Source organism: Salvelinus fontinalis, chromosome 2, assembly GCF_029448725.1.
Source record: "Salvelinus fontinalis isolate EN_2023a chromosome 2, ASM2944872v1, whole genome shotgun sequence".
In the NCBI taxonomy this organism is placed as follows: domain Eukaryota; kingdom Metazoa; phylum Chordata; class Actinopteri; order Salmoniformes; family Salmonidae; genus Salvelinus; species Salvelinus fontinalis.
In genome coordinates, this window is record NC_074666.1 from 63,183,120 (window position 1) to 63,201,675 (window position 18,556).

General features: G+C 42.8%; 1 protein-coding gene across 1 annotated transcript; it reads left to right on the plus strand.

The window, feature by feature from the left end:
* Positions 1-1,919: 1,919 nt before the first annotated feature.
* Positions 1,920-18,542, plus strand: atp6v0ca (ATPase H+ transporting V0 subunit ca). The gene is made up of 3 exons (XM_055881847.1): positions 1,920-2,393; positions 16,971-17,154; positions 17,490-18,542. Exons 1-3 carry the CDS (start codon positions 2,321-2,323, stop codon positions 17,692-17,694), a joined length of 462 nt encoding a protein of 153 aa, XP_055737822.1. The 5' UTR covers positions 1,920-2,320; the 3' UTR covers positions 17,695-18,542.
* The last annotated feature ends 14 nt before the right edge of the window (positions 18,543-18,556 follow it).

The window sequence follows — 18,556 nt, forward strand, 5'->3', positions numbered from 1 at the left end:
GTTTGAAACCACCAAGACTCTTCCTAGAGCTGGCCACCCGTCCAAACTGAGCAATCGGGGGAGAAGGGTCTTGGTCAGCGTAGTGACCAAGAACCCGATGATCACTCTGACAGAGCTCCAGAGTTCCTCCATGGAGATCTGAGAACCTTCCAGAAGGACAACCATCTCTGCAGCACTCCACCAATCAGGCCTTTATGGTAGAGTGGCCAGACGGAAGCCACTCCTCAGTAAAAGGCACATGACAGCCAGCTTGGAGTTTTTCCAAAAGGAGTTTTTCCAAAAGATTCTCTGGTCTGATGAAACCAAGATTGAACTCTTTGGCCTGAATGCCAAGTGTCATGTCTGGAGAAAACCAGGCACCGCTCATCACCTGTTCAATACCATCCCTATAGTGAAGCATGGTGGTGGCAGCATCATGCTGTGGGGTTGTGTTTAAGTGGCAGGGACTGGCAGAACTTGAGAGGATCTGCAGAGAAAGAATGGGAGAAACTCTCCAAATACAGGTGTGCCAAGCTTGTAGAGTCATACCCAAGACAACTAGGCTGTAATCGCTGCCATTTGCTTATTTACTTCAATCACTGTACACAACCGGCGCTTATTAGAGGCTGGCTTTTATTTGAGCCAGGCGTCTATTTCTTTAATGCACACAGATTTTGCTCAATAAAACATTGAAAAGACTACCACACTGTTTATTGTGACCAGTATTGTGACATTATAACACCAAATCCATCGCATATCAGACGTACACACAACCGATTTTGCGCTTCAGCACTATTCTCTCACTCTTTGCGCCTTGTATCCCTGTTGTTGCAGGGAGATCACAACAGATAGATCTCAGTATTCAACGTTTGTCCAGATGCCTCCAATACTATCCACGAGGGGCAACACGTATTAACTTTTGCTTAACAGTTGAGATTTTTATGTTTTAACAACCTTAACTTATCCTATCCCGCGGCTCAACTTACCCCATACCCAGAGACCACTTGGCACAATTTGAATGAATTCGGATTATTTCCACGGATACACAGCATCCTAAAATATACTGTATGTAGATATCTTTGTTAGAAAGAATAATATATTTCCCTTGACGGAGTGATGCTGAATGTAGAAATGTCTAAACTTACCCCACTCTCCCCTACCTACTTTCATTTCATCTATAGACATGTATCCCTCAGAAGGGTCTTTCCATGGAAGCCTTCACCCTGTACGTGCGGCTGGCCACCGAGCTGCCAACCACACAGAGTACTATGACAACCTCAACTTGTGGAGAAAGGCTGACTGCACCTACGGTCTGTGCATGAGTGAGGCCGGGCGACCAGTTCAAGGAAGAGTCTTGGTGGTTCCAAACTTCTTCATTTTAAGAATGATGGAGGCCATTGTGTTCTTGGGGACCTTGAAAGCTGCAGAAATTTTAAATAAAGTATTTCTGTTTTATTGCTCAAATGTATAAAAATATTTTTGTCTTTGTCATTATGGGGTATTGTGTGTAGGTTGCTGATAAACATTATTTTAAAAAAAAATACATTTTAAAATAAGGCTGTAACGTAACAAAATGTGGAAAAAGTCAAGGGGTCTGAATACTTTCCGAAGGCACTCTATGTCCTTCAATCGATTACTTTAAAATCACACACAGACGAAGTCGCTAATGTCAGCCTGCAGTACCTCGGTCGGCCTTCAATTTGATATACTCAATAAGACGGGGCAGCACTGAGCTAGCCTGCAACGTCACTTCCTAAAGTAGCTCAAACTGTGCATGCGATGTTTCAAAAAACTCCATTTAGCAAGATGGTGACACGCTGAAACGACACTTTATGATCTTCAGATGCGCCACTGAGCCTTCTCATAGTAAACAATGGGGTGACGTCATCGATGGCTTCGTCCATATTTTTTTCAGCCTCTGCTACAACCAGGCAGGCATAGACAGCCTTCAGCGGACCATACCACTATTACGATACAATTAGGGATATCATCTAATTTATTTGATGATTAAATGATGTACCTTTCTTGGCAACAAATTATATTATTTTAATTCTTACGTTAACGAAATGGGCAAGAAATGACACGCAGGATGTTTTGGATAAGCCTACATTGACATAATGGGACATGCCCAGTGGACTGATCATGTGACATTTTCCATGTCGCCATTTTCTACCGTTACGCCACTGTTTCTGTGAAGAGGTGGATTCTTCGACTGTCGTCCTTGTGCTGCATGAAAGGGCCTTGCAATTGACAGTGTTGAGAATCGACAGAAACATTTACGTTTAAAAGAAAGGAAATACACGGTTGCGCGCTTTCACTGTCAGTAGCTTTTCCTGTAAGAATGTCGTCAGAAAGTCCCGAATACTCCCCGTTCTTCGCAGTGATGGGAGCATCTGCGGCTATGGTCTTCAGCGGTAACGTTAACTATCACAAGACCCTCGTTCAGTCATATGTCTCATATGCCTTGTTCAATCATAACGTGTGTGTGTGTGTTTTACACTCGCCCGAAATGTCTACTAAGGAATTTTGTGTTGAATATGGAGCGGGCAAGTCAAAAAAGCCAAGAGGATGCGGTTGCTTGTTAGATCAACTGGCCATCACAACTGTGATGTGAGAGACAGTGGCGGTTCTAGACCATTTCAACTGGGGGGGCCAAGCTGGGACCAGTTGTAGTTAGAGGGGCCAGTTACATTAGACGTTATTGTTGTCATATCGTTTTTCTTCACTGCATTATCAGGCAAAAGACCATGTTCATAATCATCATCGTTGCCACTGTCTAATAACGGATGTAAAAAAACAAAGATAGCAAAAATGAGTTGTGTTAAAAGTATTTCATACTCCACATACTCCACATATAGGGGTGCCACAAGGGGGTTCAGAATTGTTGTCACAGGGCCCCCCCCCCCAGTACCGCTAGTGATGAGAGAGTAGGCATTCGGACTTGAGATTTCCATGTACATTGACGTAACAAGCTGGCCAATTTCTATTGATGCAGTTTGATGTAGGTATTTGTGTGTTAACTAAGTTCAATGGAGACATTCGATACATTAAGTAACGACCTTTGGCGCGTGGGGTTGGTCATCGTGTCGACTAGCAGCAAGATGCCTAACTAGCTTGCTCACCTAGGCTACTCAACCACAGAACAATGCGCCATATGTTTCACCGGATGTATACATCTGAAGCATCCAGTTGTCATTTCCTCTCAACCAAATATGGTGATTAGAAAAATATATATTTTAAATAAATGTTATTTAACCTGTACTTTATCAGGTAGTCAAACTTGGACCAATGTCTATTTTACAGATGAGCCCAGAATTACAGGAAATACACACATCAATATAAATATAAAATGCATGCAGAAAGAATATGGTCATAAAAGATCACATTCATCAGTAATAAGGTCCTCAATCAGCCTTTTGAATTGCACCATAACATCAAATTTTAAGAACATTTTGAGGATTGTTTCACAAAAATTATCAAATCAAATTTGACAAGTTTCACCTTACAGTGAAATGCTTACTTACAAGCCCTTAACCAACAATGCAGTTGTAATATTTTTTGGGGGAAATATAACAATTTAAGGCGCAACAATAAACAGTAGCGAGGCTATATACAGGGGGTTCTGGTACAGAGTCAATGTGCGGGGGCACCGGTTAGTCGTGGTAATTGAGGTAATATGTACATGTAGGTAGAGGTAAAGTGACTATGTGTGGATAAAAAACAGAGTGTAGCAGCAGGGTAAAAATGGGGGGGTGGGGTGAGGACAATGCAAATAGTCCGGGTAGCCATTTGATTAAATGTTCCAAGAGTCTTATGGCTTGGGGGTAGAAGCTGTTAAGAAGCCGTTTTGAGCTAGACTTGGAGTTCTAGTACCGATTGCCGTGCAGTAGAAGAGAGAACAGTCTATGACACGGGTGGCTGAAGTCCTTGGCAATTTTTGGGGCCTTCCTCTGACTGCCCTCTGGGTAGTGCGTAGAATGGGGCCGTGCTCGGTCCGCCTTTTCCTGTAGTCCCCAATCCTCTCCTTTGTCTTGATCACGTTAAAAGAGAGGTTGTTATCCTGGCACAACACTAGCAGGTCTCTGACCTCCCTATATGCTGTCTCATCATTGTCAGTGATCAGGCCTACCACTTGTGTCATCGGCAAACTTAATGATGGCGTTGGAGTCGTGCCTGGCCATACAGTCATGAGTGAACAGAGAGTACAGGAGGGGACTGAGCATGCACCCCTGAGGGGTCCCTGTGTTGAGGATCAGCATGGCAGATGTTGCTACCTATCCTTGCCACCAGGGGTGGCCCGTCAGGAAGTCCAGGATCCAGTTGCAGTGGGGCATGTTTAGTCCCAGGGTCCTTATCTTATTGATGAGCTTTGAGGGCATTATGGTGTTGAACGCTGAGCTGTAGTCAATGAACAGCATTCTCAAGTAGGTGTTCCTTTTGTCCAGGTGGGAAAGGGCAGTGTGGAGTGCAATAGAGATTGCATCATCTGTGGATCTTTTGGGGTGGTATGCAAATTGGAGTGGGTCTATGGTTTCTGGGATAATGGTGTTGTGAACCATGACCAGCCTTTCAAAGCACTTCATGGCTGCAGACGTGAGTGCTACGGGTCAGTAGTCATTTAGGCATATTACCTTTGTGTTCTTAGGCACAGGCACTATGGTAGTCTGCTTGAAACCTGTTGGTATTACAGACTCGGTCAGGGACAGGTTGAAAATGTCAGTGAAAACATTTGCCAATTGGTAAGCGCATGCTCGGAGTACACGTCCTTCTAATTCTTCTGGCCCAGCGGCTTTGTGAATGTTGACCTGTTTAAAGGTCTTACTCCCATCGGCTACGGAGAGTGTGATCAAAACAGTCGTCCGGAACAGCTGATGCTTCAGTGTTGCTTGCCTCGAAGCGAGCATTTAGCTCGTCAAGCCCTGCCACATCCGATGAGCGTCGGAGCCGGTGTAGTATGATTCAATCTTTGTCCTGTATTGACACTTTGATGGTTTGTTGGAGGGCATAGCAGCATTTCTTATAAGCGTCCGGGTTAGAGTCCCGCTCCTTGAAAGCGGTAGCTCTACCCTTTTGCTCAGTGCGGATGTTGCCTGTAATCCATGGCTTTTGGCTGGGGTATGTACGTGTGGTCACTGTGGGGACGACATCATCAATGCACTTATTGATGAAGCCAGTGACTGATGTGGTGTACTCCTGAATGCCATCGGAAAAATCACGGAACATATTCCAGTCTGTGCTAGCAAAACAGTCCTGTAGCTTAGCATCTGTGTCCTCGGACCAGTTCCTTATTGAGTGAGTCACTGGTACTTCCTGCTTTAGTTTTTGCTTGTAAGCAGGGAACAGGAGGATGGAGTTATGGTCAGATTTGCCAAATGGAGGGCGAGGGAGAGCTTTGTACGTGTTTCTGTGTGGAGTAAATGTTTTTTCTCTCTCTCTGGTTGCACATTTAACATGCTGGTAGAAATGAGGTAAAACCGATTTAAGTTTCCCTGCATTAATGTCCCCGGACACTAGGAGCACCACCTCTGGATGAGCATTTTCATGTTTGCTTATGACCCTATAAAGCTCTGAATGTTGTCATATTGCCATCATCGGTTTGTGGTGGTAAACAGACAGCTATGAAAAATATAGATGAAAACTCTCTTGGTAAATCATGTGGTCTACAGCTTATCGTGAGATACTCTACCTCAGGCGAGCAAAACCTTGAGACTTACTTAATATTAGATTTCATTCACCAGCTGTTATTTACTAATAGACACAGACCGCCACCCTTTGTCTTACCGGAGGCACCTGTTCTATCTTGCCAATGGACTGAAAACCCTGCCCGCTGTATGTTATCCATGTTGTCGTTCTGCAAAGACTCGGTGAAACGTAGGATATTACAGTTTTTAATGTCACGTTGGTAGGATAACTGCATCTAACAGCTTTAATGAAGTGGCAGCTGCGTATAGTATTAGACAGATAGCAACATGGACTGAATCAATCATCTACTTTCTAGTATTTAGCGAGAGGCAGGACCTATTTCTATAGAAGAAGCCCATTTTTATTCTCAGGTTCTTCACTCATGAATATGCTTTTTAAAAGACAGTTTTTTTCATCTAACCAGATGCCCAGATATGTGTAAGCAGGGACACAATCAATATGGACACCATCCAAAGTACACATGCTTAAATCATTAGACTTATTTTTATGCACTCTAGAGAACATATACTTAGTTTTACATTTGTGATGTACCAATATGACATTTTTGGTCAATACCGATATCCAATATTTTCCTTGCCAATAAACCCAATAACCGATATTTACAATTTTAGCGGCCTTTAAAGCATTCTACTATAGTTAACACACATACGGGTGCAGCGGTCTAAGGCACTGCATCTCAGTGCAAGTGGTGTCACTACAGTCCCTGGTTCGAATCCAGGCTGTATCACATCCGGCCGTGATTGGGGGTCTCATAGGGCGGCGGACAATTGTCCCAGCGTTGTCCAGGTTTGGCCGGGGTAGGCCGTCATTATAAATAGGAATTTGTTCTTAACTTACTTGCCTAGTCAAATAAAGGTTACACACACCACCCTGATCAAAAAGTTATTTTGATGGCATTTACATATGTCCCCATTACCAGTAAAACATAATCAAAACCTATTTCTTTCACTTACTTGCTGCTTCGTTGTTCAGGCGTTTCGTTCTCAAGCAGGATTTCTATGGAACGCTGTTTGGGTCTTTGCATGTCAAAAAAGATACACGTCAAATAACACTATTTGCCGTGTCAAATAAGCTTGTTGACCAATCAGGACCTGAAAATGACTGCATGTCACATAATAATTTAACTTGTTCATACAATTTTTACGTAGTTATTACACATTGATTACACTATCACTCGTATTTCATATGTCACGATGATTCATCGATACGTATGCTATGATGCTGGTAAGTTGTCTCGCGCACCTACAGTGCTGGTCATAAAAAAAGCTAGCTAGCTCATGGATGCAAACAATGTTCTTCCCCAAAAACATAGCAAAACAACAATCTGTTTCAGTAGCTATAGTTAGCTAGCTAACTATATAGCTAGGTGTCATCTAAAATAACCTTAATTTATAAGACGGTATACTATATAACTAGGTGTCATATAAATTAACGTTAATTTATAAGACAGTTCTTATTTGATTAGTGGTGGTTGGACCCATCTATGTGAAGTTTGCCACTATGGATTAGCCACAATAGTGGACTTTGTGGTTAGCCTTCAAAATGAAAGTATGTCATTGACAGTGATGCAAATTAATACAAATAGTGGAATTGTGCCATAATTGAATAGGTCATGCTAAACAAGTTTGGAATGTTATATAAAATCAACAAAAGACTAATTTGTTAAATTTGTTAATCACACTGATGTATTATACTTTAGAATTGCATTGGGGGGCATACTTATTTCACTGGTTCAGCCTTTACGTATGGATTGTGGATCAATGACATGGCATCAGTCTACTCGGTGACACCAAGAGTACATTAGCATTGCAGCTCTTATTGCGGGACTGTGAATTGAGCCACATTTGTCAAACTATGTGTATTGAACACTATTCCTGAGGAAAAACAATACTGCGTGGATGTTTTGGAGTCTAACTCTAAGGAGGACGGACGTTGGGGAAAAATATATTGGGTATTGAGTAAACTGATAAGCCATTTCATTGATCCCCAATCCTTAGGTAAAGCTGTACAGTGCAATTTGAATGTCAATACACACAATAGGCTGACTGGGGAGCTGATTTCAGTAACAGTCCCGCGATAAGAGCTACAACACTAATTTTTGCATCAACTCTTCACAGTGGTGTTCTGTGGGTGTCACCGAGAAGACTGATACTCCATTTCATTGCTTCACGTTTCAACCTTGTTTAACATTATTTAGTCTAAATATGGCATGATTCCACCAATTGTAACCTTCTGCATCACTTTCAAAGAGGTATTATTTTTATTTTTTTAATGCAAACTGCAAATCCCACTATTGTGCCTTATCCTTATTGTGGCTAGCTTCACAACACAACCTGGTCAGATCGAGCCTCACTAGCCAGATTAAGCTAGCTGGCTGCTTATAATGTTAGCTTTGGGTAACAGGGTTAAGTAGTTGGCTAGCTATTTATGTTCATGAACTGAAGTTCAATTTCAATAGGCGAACAAGTCGCTACCTAGCTAATACTTACAAGGATTCCTAAATCATTGCTAAGAATAGTGAAAATGACTGCAGTTTCTACTTGTCATTGTTTTCAGGCTTGTTGTATTGGTGCTAGCTTGGTACCAAGCTAAAGCTAACTAGCTACTCCAGAAGTTGCTGTCGAACAAATAATGCTTTATTACCAATGTGGTATTGTAAACACATCGTTCGTGGCCGGTGTTTGCTTGTTAGCAGACTTCTTTGTACAGCTTTGACAGTGCTACTGATAGTAGTGGTGGCGCTTGGCTTGCACGTGCAAATTCAGAACACACAACATTCTATAATAGAACAGTGTTATTTGGCGTGTCAAATTAAAAAGCTCATTTAACACATCAAATAGTGTTATTTGACGTGTGTCTTTTTTGACACGCAAATACCCAAACTGCGTTCCATAGTATGTCATGAAACTAATAGCAGTGACGTTATTACTGTGTAACTCCGGTAGAGAAACATTTGAACAATAGCGTACTTGGTAACGTTAGTGTCTACCGGTGCTCGACCAGTCGCGAAAGCCAACATCACCCACGACAGAGAAGGGTTGATTGTCAAGGGCAATGAATCCCATTATCTAGGCGTTAATGGATTTCGCCTTTGAGTTGTCCCGCTGAAATGTTCTTACTCTTTCAAATGACTGCACGACTTGTTGACTTCTCGATCCACACAGCAGACATTGTGGGCTAGGTTAGGAATTCTGTGTTGCACGTGTAGCGCAACATTTTACGTGGCATCATTACGTCATGTACCTACGTTATATAGGTATCCACGTCAGCCTCGACTTCCGCGTTAAACTAGATATCGGGCCGATACCTATGTTGGTATTTTTAGCTAATATCGGACAATTCCGATATGTTCACCGATATATCGTGCATCCCTAGTGGAAATTCCCTGGCCGCCGTTAAGCTCGTGAGTCGTATGACTGCGGGTGAATGACTGGTTCTGGCGAGTGGGTCAAAGACAGTGTGAATGGTGCATTCAAGACAACTGGGAGCTCAAAGTTCCCAAATCATGACATCAGTAATCTTAAGATCGGAGCTCTAGAAAGATGCCAGAGTTTCCGACGTGGATGACCGTTCCAATATATATTTTTTTATGAGTTCACAGTTGTCTTGAGCGCTCGGAAGTCTGAGATTTCAGAGTTCAATTGTTTTGAACGCGGCAGAAGGGCAACGTTATTAACTTCTGGCTGCAAGCCCGAGGCCGGCCACAATATGACAACAGCCACTTCAAGTGCAGGGCGCGATCATAGTTTACATTGCAGCTATAATCAGAAATTGCACCGAAAGCAGACAGAATAATTACAGACACCAACGTCAAATACCTAAATACTCATCATAAAACATTTCTGAAAAATACATAGTGTACAGCAAATGAAAGACAGGCATCTTGTGATTCCAGCCAATATTTCCGATTTCTTAAGTGTTTTACAGCGAAAACACAATATAGCGTTATATTAGCTTACCACAATAACCAGAAACACAAGCCATTTCCCAGTAGCAAAAGTTAGCGATCGTAACAAACCAGCAAAAGATATATAATTTTTGACTAACCTTGATAAGCTTCATCAGATGACAGTCCTATAACATCAGGTTATACATACACTTATGTTTTGTTCGAAAATTTGCATATTTAGAGCTGAAATCAGTGGTTATACATTGTGCTAACGTAGCATCTTTTTCCCACAACGTCCGGATATTTTTCTGACACTTTTTCTGACACACATATTCTGACCAAATAGCTATTCATAAACAAAACTAAAAAATACTTGTTGTATAGGAAATGATAGATACACTAGTTCTTAATGCAATCGCTGTGTTAGAATTCTAAAAATAACTTCATTACGACATCCAGCTTAGGTATAGCGAGAGAGTACCTAAAAGCTGGGCGCAAACGACTAGCACAACATGTTCGACAGATATATGAAATAGCATCATAAAATGGGTCCTACTTTTGCTGATCTTTCATCAGAATGTTGTACAAGGGGTCCTTTGTCGGGAACAATCGTTGTTTGGCTTTAGAACGGCCTTTTTCCCTCTCGATTTAGCAAGCACACTTGCCAAGTGGCGCGAATCTCTCCATGTCAACAAACGGAAGAGAACGGAAAACGGCAAAAGTCCCGAAAAAAATTTCAATAATCTAATGAAACTATATTGAAAAAACATACTTTACGATGATATTGTCACATGTATCAAATAAAATCAAAGCCGGAGATATTAGTCGTCCATAACGTCAGCTTATCAGAAGGCAAATCCAGGTCCCTCCTCGCGCTCTCCAGAAAACAGGAAACTGGTGACACGTCATACAAAGAGCTATTATACGAGTCCAGATCAAGTTACACACTCCATTTCTTCTCTCACTCCTTGTCGACATCTAGTGGAAGACGTATGAAGTGCATGTAAACAAATAAATATCAAGGACTTTAATAGGCAGCCCCTAGAAGAGAGCATCGATTTCAGATTTTCCACTTCCTGTCAGGAAGTTTGCTGCAAAGGGAGTTCTGTTTTACTCACAGATATAATTCAAACGGTTTTAGAAACTAGAGAGTGTTTTCTATCCAATAGTAATAATAATATGCATATTGTACGAGCAAGAATTGAGTACGAGGCCGTTTGAAATGGGCACCTTTTATCCGGCTACTCAATACTGCCCCTGCAGCCCAAACAGGTTAACTTTTTTGGTTAATGCTACAATGTTTCATCCCTGACCTTGGAAAATAAAGTGTTGTAGATTTCCATTTGAGTCATTTAGCAGACACTTTTATCCAGAGCGACTTAGTAGTGGGTGCATACAGTTTCGTACTCCCCCCCCCCCCCCCCCGTGGGAAGCGAACCCACAACCTGGCGTTGCAATCACCATGCTCTACCAACGGAGAGGAAATTAATGCGACGGCTCTGATCAAATGAGGATGGTACCCTAACTCGAATGAATTTAGCACCATCTTGGCTATTGATTGAATATGGCTAGTCAGGTGCTGTATTAGATTGCTTGTCAGTCACTTAGTCTTACTGTGTCAGTACCATTGAAACTATTTATACGTTTGAATATTTGTAGCTACTTTTTAAGTAAATACCTTAAGTCATAAGTCAACTTTTGCAATACATTAGGAGATTAAGAACATTGCGTTCTTCATTTCATCGGTCACATAGTTTTTCATTATGAGGCTTACCGGTAGTCCCCAGTCACATGGTGGTTGTTTACAAGCACACAACGACGAGAGACCTGAGCCTTGTGAGTCACTCACAAGTTTTTGTGTAGCACGCGGCAGGTGATCGAGTTACAGTATGGAATTCACAACAAAAATTTTGCCAGCTAGATAACTTAATAGTTATAAGATAACTGGCTAAAATGTGCTAAAGGCTCTGCAGTTGTGCATTTGGTTTGCAGCTTTAGTAGCTAGTTAGCTATCTAGCTAAGTGTTTAGCTTCTTCCAAAATCGAGCTTCGCTTGGTAACAGCAGAGAATTCCCTCCTGGATCAAGAGCCTTGCTGTGTCTAATATTTGCTTTGTGTGTGCAGTAAACTGTGAGTAGCATCTTTTGAGTTACTTGTAAAACTTTGAGCTGTAAATGTCCTTCTTCCAAATTGTTTAGGTCAGAGACTGTATAAAATGTCTGCAGTGCACTCGTTAGCATTCTCATTCATGTACTTGTTAGCATTGCTAACCTTCTGATTAGATGTGTTTTAGACGTGTTTAGAAAATGCGCCCCTTGTGTTCATTGACGATATTACCGAATATCCCGGTATGGCACAAGGTTGTTATGACAGTCTGGATACTGTCCAAGCCCAATGTCTTGTGTGTGTGCCCCACACTGATATTTGTGGAGGTGGTGTGAGAATAGGCTAATTAAAGTACAGTCGTGGCCAAAAGTTTTAAAAATGACACAAATATTAATTTTCACAGTCTGCTGCCTCAGTGTCTTTAGATATTTTTGTCAGATGTTACTATGGAATACTGAAGTATAATTACAAGCATTTCATAAGTGTCAAAGGCTTTTATTGACAATTTACATGAAGTTGATGCAAAGAGTCAATATTTGCAGTGTTGACCCTTCTTTTTCAAGACCTCTGCAATCTGCCCTGGCATGCTGTCAACATGGTTGACATGATGTCAGCTGGTTCTTTTGTGGCAGGGCTGAAATGCAGTGGACATGTTTTTGGGGGATTCAGTATGGCAAAGAGGGACTTTGCAATTAATTGTAATGCATCTGATCACTCTTCATAACATTCTGGAGTATATGCAAATTGCCATCATACAAATGAGGCAGCAGACTTTGAAAATTCATATTTGTGTCATTCTCAAAACTTTTGGCCATGATTGTAGTGTGGGCTCTAGGTTGGTTAAACCAGACTGGCATCGCTCTCTGGAATTTTTTCACTTTAGTTTGGCTAGACTAGCTCTACTGCCTTCGGGGTTCAGCACTGCATGGCTTTGTCCCCATTATCTCTCATTCAGGGACTAAAATTAACATCAAAAACACAATTGATCACAATTCTAGACAAATTAATTCTGCAGAAGCTTTTTTTAAAGCATTTCTGCTGTTTTGTTGCGTAGCTGGTAAATCAATTGCGAAAGCACTACAAAACCTATAGCCTATCCCACCTCGTGCTTCAACACAGCATGTGAAGAGCTGAGTTGAAAGATTCATTTTTAGAAGCATTGCACACAGGCATAAAAGTTTATCTAATTCAATTAAAACAAACCTCTACTGAAGGGAGACTTTGTCCTTGTTTTGTGGCTATTTACACTGAACAAAAATATAAATGCAACATGCAATGTGTCTGTCCCATGTTTCATGAGCTGAAATAAAAGATCCCAGAAATGTTCTATATGCACAAAAAGCTGATTTCTCTCAAATTTTGGGCACAAATGTGTTTGTCATTTATAAGTCTTTGCTAGGTAAAGCCCTGCCTTATCTCAGCTCACTTGTCACCATAGCAACACCCACCCATAGCACGCGCTCCAGCAGGTATATTTCACTGGTCATCCCCAAAGCCAACACTTACTTTGGCCGCCTTTCCTTCCAGTTCTCTGGTGCCAATGACTGGAACGAATTGCAAAAATCACTGAAGCTGGAGAGTCATATATCCCTCTCTAGCTTTAAGCATCAGCTGTCAGAGCAGCTCACTGATCACTGTACCTGTACACAGCCAATTTTAAAATAGCAGATTCTTGCTCTTTTGCACCCCAGTATATGTACTTGCACATCATCATCTGCACATCTATCACTCGTGTTAATGCTAAATTGTAATTATTTCGCCTCTATGGCCTATTTGTTGCCTACCTCCCCACTCTTCTACATTTGCACACACTGTACATAGATTTTTCAATTTGTTTCTATTATTGTTATTGACTGTACGTTTGTTTGTAACTCTGTTGTTTTTGTCACACTGCTTTGCTTTCTTGGCCAGGTTGCAGTTGTAAATGAGAACTTGTTCTCAACTGGGCTACCTGGTTAAATAAAGGTGAAAAAATACAAATGAATGTCCCTGTTAGTGAGCGGCCACTTTTGTCACACAGCACAATGCCACAGATGTCTCCGGTTTTGAGGGAGTGTGCAATTGGCATTCTGACTGCAGGAATATCCAACTAATCTGTGGCCAGATAATTGAATGTTAATTTTTCTAAAATACACTGCTCAAAAAAATAAAGGGAACACTTAAACAACACAATGTAACTCCAAGTTAATCACACTTCTGTGAAATCAAACTGTCCACTTAGGAAGCAACACTGATTGACAATAAATTTCACATGCTGTTGTGCAAATGGAATAGACAAAAGGTGGAAATTATAGGCAATTAGCAAGATACCCCCCGAAACAGGAGTGATTCTGCAGGTGGTGACCACAGACCACTTCTCAGTTCCTATGCTTCCTGGCTGATGTTTTGGTCACTTTTGAATGCTGGCGGTGCTCTCACTCTAGTGGTAGCATGAGACGGAGTCTACAACCCACACAAGTGGCTCAGGCAGTGCAGTTCATCCACGATGGCACATCAACGCGAACTATGGCAAAAAGGTTTGCTGTGTCTGTCAGCGTAGTGTCCAGAGCATGCAGGCGCTACCAGGAGACAGGCCAGTACATCAGGAGATGTGGAGGAGGCCGTAGGAGGGCAACAACCCAGCAGCAGGACCGCTACCTTCGCCTTTGTGCAAGGAGGAGCACTACCAGAGCCCTGCAAAATGACCTCCAGCAGGCCACAAATGTGCATGTGTCAGCATATGGTCTCACAAGGGCTCTGAGGATCTCATCTCGGTACCTAATGGCAGTCAGGCTACCTCTGGCGAGCACATGGAGGGCTGTGCGGCCCCACAAAGAAATGCCACCCCACACCATGACTGACCCATCGCCAAACCGGTCATGCTGGAGGATGTTGCAGGCAGCAGAACGTTCTCCACGGCGTCTCCAGACTCTGTCACGTCTGTCACATGTGCTCATGTGCTCAGTGTGAACCTGCTTTCATCTGTGAAGAGCACAGGGCGCCAGTGGCAAATTTGCCAATCTTGGTGTTCTCTGGCAAATGCGAAACGTCCTGCACGGTGTTGGGCTGTAAGCACAACCCCCACCTGTGGACGTCGGGCCCTCATACCACCCTCATGGAGTCTGTTTCTGACCGTTTGAGCAGACACTTGCACATTTGTGGCCTGCTGGAGGTCATTTTGCAGGGCTCTGGCAGTGCACCTCCTTGCACTAAGGCGGAGGTACCGGTCCTGCTGCCGGGTTGTTGCCCTCCTACGGCCTCCTCCACGTCTCCTGATGTACTGGCCTGTCTCCTGGTAGCGCCTGCATGCTCTGAACACTATGCTGACAGACACAGCAAACCTTTTTGCCACAGTTCGCGTTGATGTGCCATCGTGGATGAACTGCACTACCTGAGCCACTTGTGTGGGTTGTAGACTCCGTCTCATGCTACCACTAGAGTGAGAACACCGCCAGCATTCAAAAGTGACCAAAACATCAGCCAGGAAGCATAGGAACTGAGAAGTGGTCTGTGGTCACCACCTGCAGAATCACTCCTGTTTTGGGGGGTGTCTTGCTAATTGCCTATAATTTCCACCTTTTGTCTATTCCATTTGCACAACAGCATGTGAAATTTATTGTCAATCAGTGTTGCTTCCTAAGTGGACAGTTAGATTTCACAGAAGTGTGAATGACTTGGAGTTACATTGTGTTGTTTAAGTGTTCCCTTTATTTTTTTGAGCAGTGTATATATATTTTTTAATCCCCAATTTCGTGATATCCAATTACAATCTTGTCTCATCGCTGCAACTCCCTAACGGGCTCGGGAGAGGCAAAGGTCGAGTCATACGTCCTCCGAAATATGACCCGCCAAACTGCGCTCCTTAACAGCCGCCAGCTTAACCCGGAAGCCAGCCGCACCAATGTGTCGGAGGAAACACTGTTCAATTGATGACTGAAGTCAGGCTGCGTGCGCCTGGCCCGCCACAAGGAGTAGCTAGAGCACGATGAGCCAAGTAAAGCCTTCCCTAACCTGGACGACGCTGGGCCAACTGTGTGCCTCACTATGGGACTGCCGGTCATGGCCGGTTGTGACACTGCCTGGGTAAGAACCCGGGCCTGTAGTGGCTCCTCAAGCAGTGCCTTAGACCACTGCGCCACTCGGGAGGCCACTGAGGAGTATTTCTGTCTGTAATAAAGCACATTTGTGGGGAAAAACTAATTCTGACTGGCTGGGCCTGGCTCCCCAGTGGGTGGTCCTGGCACCCAAGTGGGTGGGCCTATGCCCTCTGAGGCGCCCCTGCCCAGTCATGTGAAATCTGTAAATTAGAGCCTAATGAATTTATTTCAATTGACTGATTTCCTTCTATGAACAGTAACTCAGTAAAATCTTTGAAATTGTTGCATGTTACGTTTATTTTTGTTCAGTTTACCTCTTTCCCATGCCTCTAAGACAATGCTTCTTTTTAAATGTTTTTCCTTAAATCCTCGCATCCTCTCTCCTCGCTGAAAGAACGGACCAGGTGAAAGCCATCCTAATGATGAGCTGAGTTTTCACCATATTGTTTACCTGTCAAGTCTTTGCCAATTAGTACAGTTGAAGGGGAGAAGAGGACTGATTTTTAAGCTATTAAGGTAGCCATATAGGCTCTCAAGAATTTGGGAACCTTTGCAATCACAGATGGGTGTGAGCCTCAGAGTTAAAGGGATAGTTTGAGATGTTGGTAAGGAAGCCCTTTATCTACTTCCCCAAAGTCAGATGAACTTGTGTATACCATTTTTATGTCTCTGCATTCAGTTTGAATGGAGTTGTTAACTAGCGTTAGACTTAACATTAGTTACCAATTTTGCTATGGGAACAGACATTGCACTAACGCTAGTTAGCATTGGCTCACGACTGTACCTATAACTTCCTTCATACTGGATGCAGAGACATTAAAAACGGTATCCACATGTTCATCTGACTCTGAGGAAGTAAAATGGCTTCTTTGCCAAAATCCCAAACTATCCCTTTAAACGCACACAAACTCCTGAAACCATTGTGATGGGCATTACCATTGTGCTAACGCATTTGTTGATCTATTGAGTTTTCCTCATAGCTCTAGGAAAAACTGAAATCTACGAAGCATTGAAGGGGAAGCTCACCTGTGACAAACGGGTTTTGATCAAGAAGCGCACACCGTACTGTCAACTCCATTGCTTTTAATATTCCCACGCTCTATAACAATCTAATCTCTGGTTCTCATGTTTTTTTTGTGTGTTTCAAGTGTGTTCTGTTGACCAAGTAGGATGGAATTATGTGTTTTTGAAATTCTAAATTCTCCTTCTCTCCTCCAGCACTGGGGGCGGCCTATGGCACGGCTAAGAGCGGAACGGGCATCGCTGCTATGTCGGTGATGCGTCCGGAGCTCATCATGAAGTCCATCATTCCTGTGGTCATGGCGGGTATCATCGCCATCTACGGGCTCGTGGTGGCGGTGCTCATCGCCAACAACATTTCAGAGAAAATCACCCTCTACAAGTAAGAGCTCAGACATTGCAGATGCTAGTTACCCATTCTCAAGTCTACCGCTAGGCACTGTGTGCCTGAAACGATCTGATTGGTAGTAATATTGTATTGGCTCCACTTGATAGGATTGGTGGATTTTTCACAATTGTTTTTTTAGAAGTGTTTTAGTAATGTACTACATCTGTAAACTGATGGTCTGCAATCTCTTTGGGATGCTATGACTGCAATTGTTTTAAATAAATCTTCCTCTCTTTCCCTCCCCATCTCTTTCTCCCTCTCTCCAACCCATCTCCATCCCCCCTCATTTTTTCTACCATCTCTCCATCTCTCACCTCTCTCTCCTGTAGGAGTTTCCTCCACCTGGGTGCTGGGCTGAGCGTGGGGCTGAGTGGGCTGGCGGCTGGTTTCGCCATCGGCATTGTGGGCGATGCAGGTGTTCGAGGGACGGCCCAGCAGCCCAGGCTCTTCGTGGGCATGATCCTCATCCTGATCTTTGCAGAGGTCCTGGGGCTCTACGGTCTTATTGTGGCTCTCATCCTCTCCACGAAATAGAGAAAGAAAGAAAAGAGCAAAGTCCATCTGTCCGTCCGTGTACGTCGAGTCAATGCTACGTCATCCATTCCATATATAAACAACTAAGAAATAAAGAACAAATTTGAGAGCATGCCTTTACGCCTGGTTCCAAATCGACTCCCTTTAGCCACTTCTTTCCTAGTGACACTACTTAGTCCTTTGTAGATCTATTAGGTTTGAATAAGTGTTAGCAATATGGTAATGGTAAAGCCACAAACCTACCTACATTGCTTATTCATGCCTGTCAGATCTACGAGGGAGGCATCTTGAGGTGTTAAGGACTGTGTCTCAAATGGCACCATATTCTTTACATAGTGCACTACTTTTGACCAGAGTTATATGGGCTATAGTGCTCTGCTCAAAAGTAGTCCGCTCAATAGGGAATAGGGTGCGATTTGGGACACGGCATGGGGTTGATTTGAGATTGGGCGTGAAGCGAAGAGTCTCCTATTCCAGTCGTATCTCTTTTCCTGTACAGTCGTCGTTGAGTCCACTAGCCAACCCCTTATAAATGCGCTTTGTAAATGTAGTGACGCTTTTGTCCTGTGCGTGCTTGAGTATCGGTTTACCTCCTTCCTCCCAATTTCTTCTCATTTGTGGGTCTGCTAAATGGCTTTTATTGTTCCTTTGTTTTGTTTTTTCTTTTAATGTCCGAAGAACGGACTTTTGGACAAATCATTTTATTTTTCTGGGGACCATTTTCACATTAAAGGACCTAACTATTACGAGGACATGGATAACTATTTTTTTGGTTTGGTTGTATTTTCACAAATTATTTATGAAGATTTTGAAATGTTAATAAAACTGTTTTATCGAGTTCCCAATGAGATGGAGAGGTGTG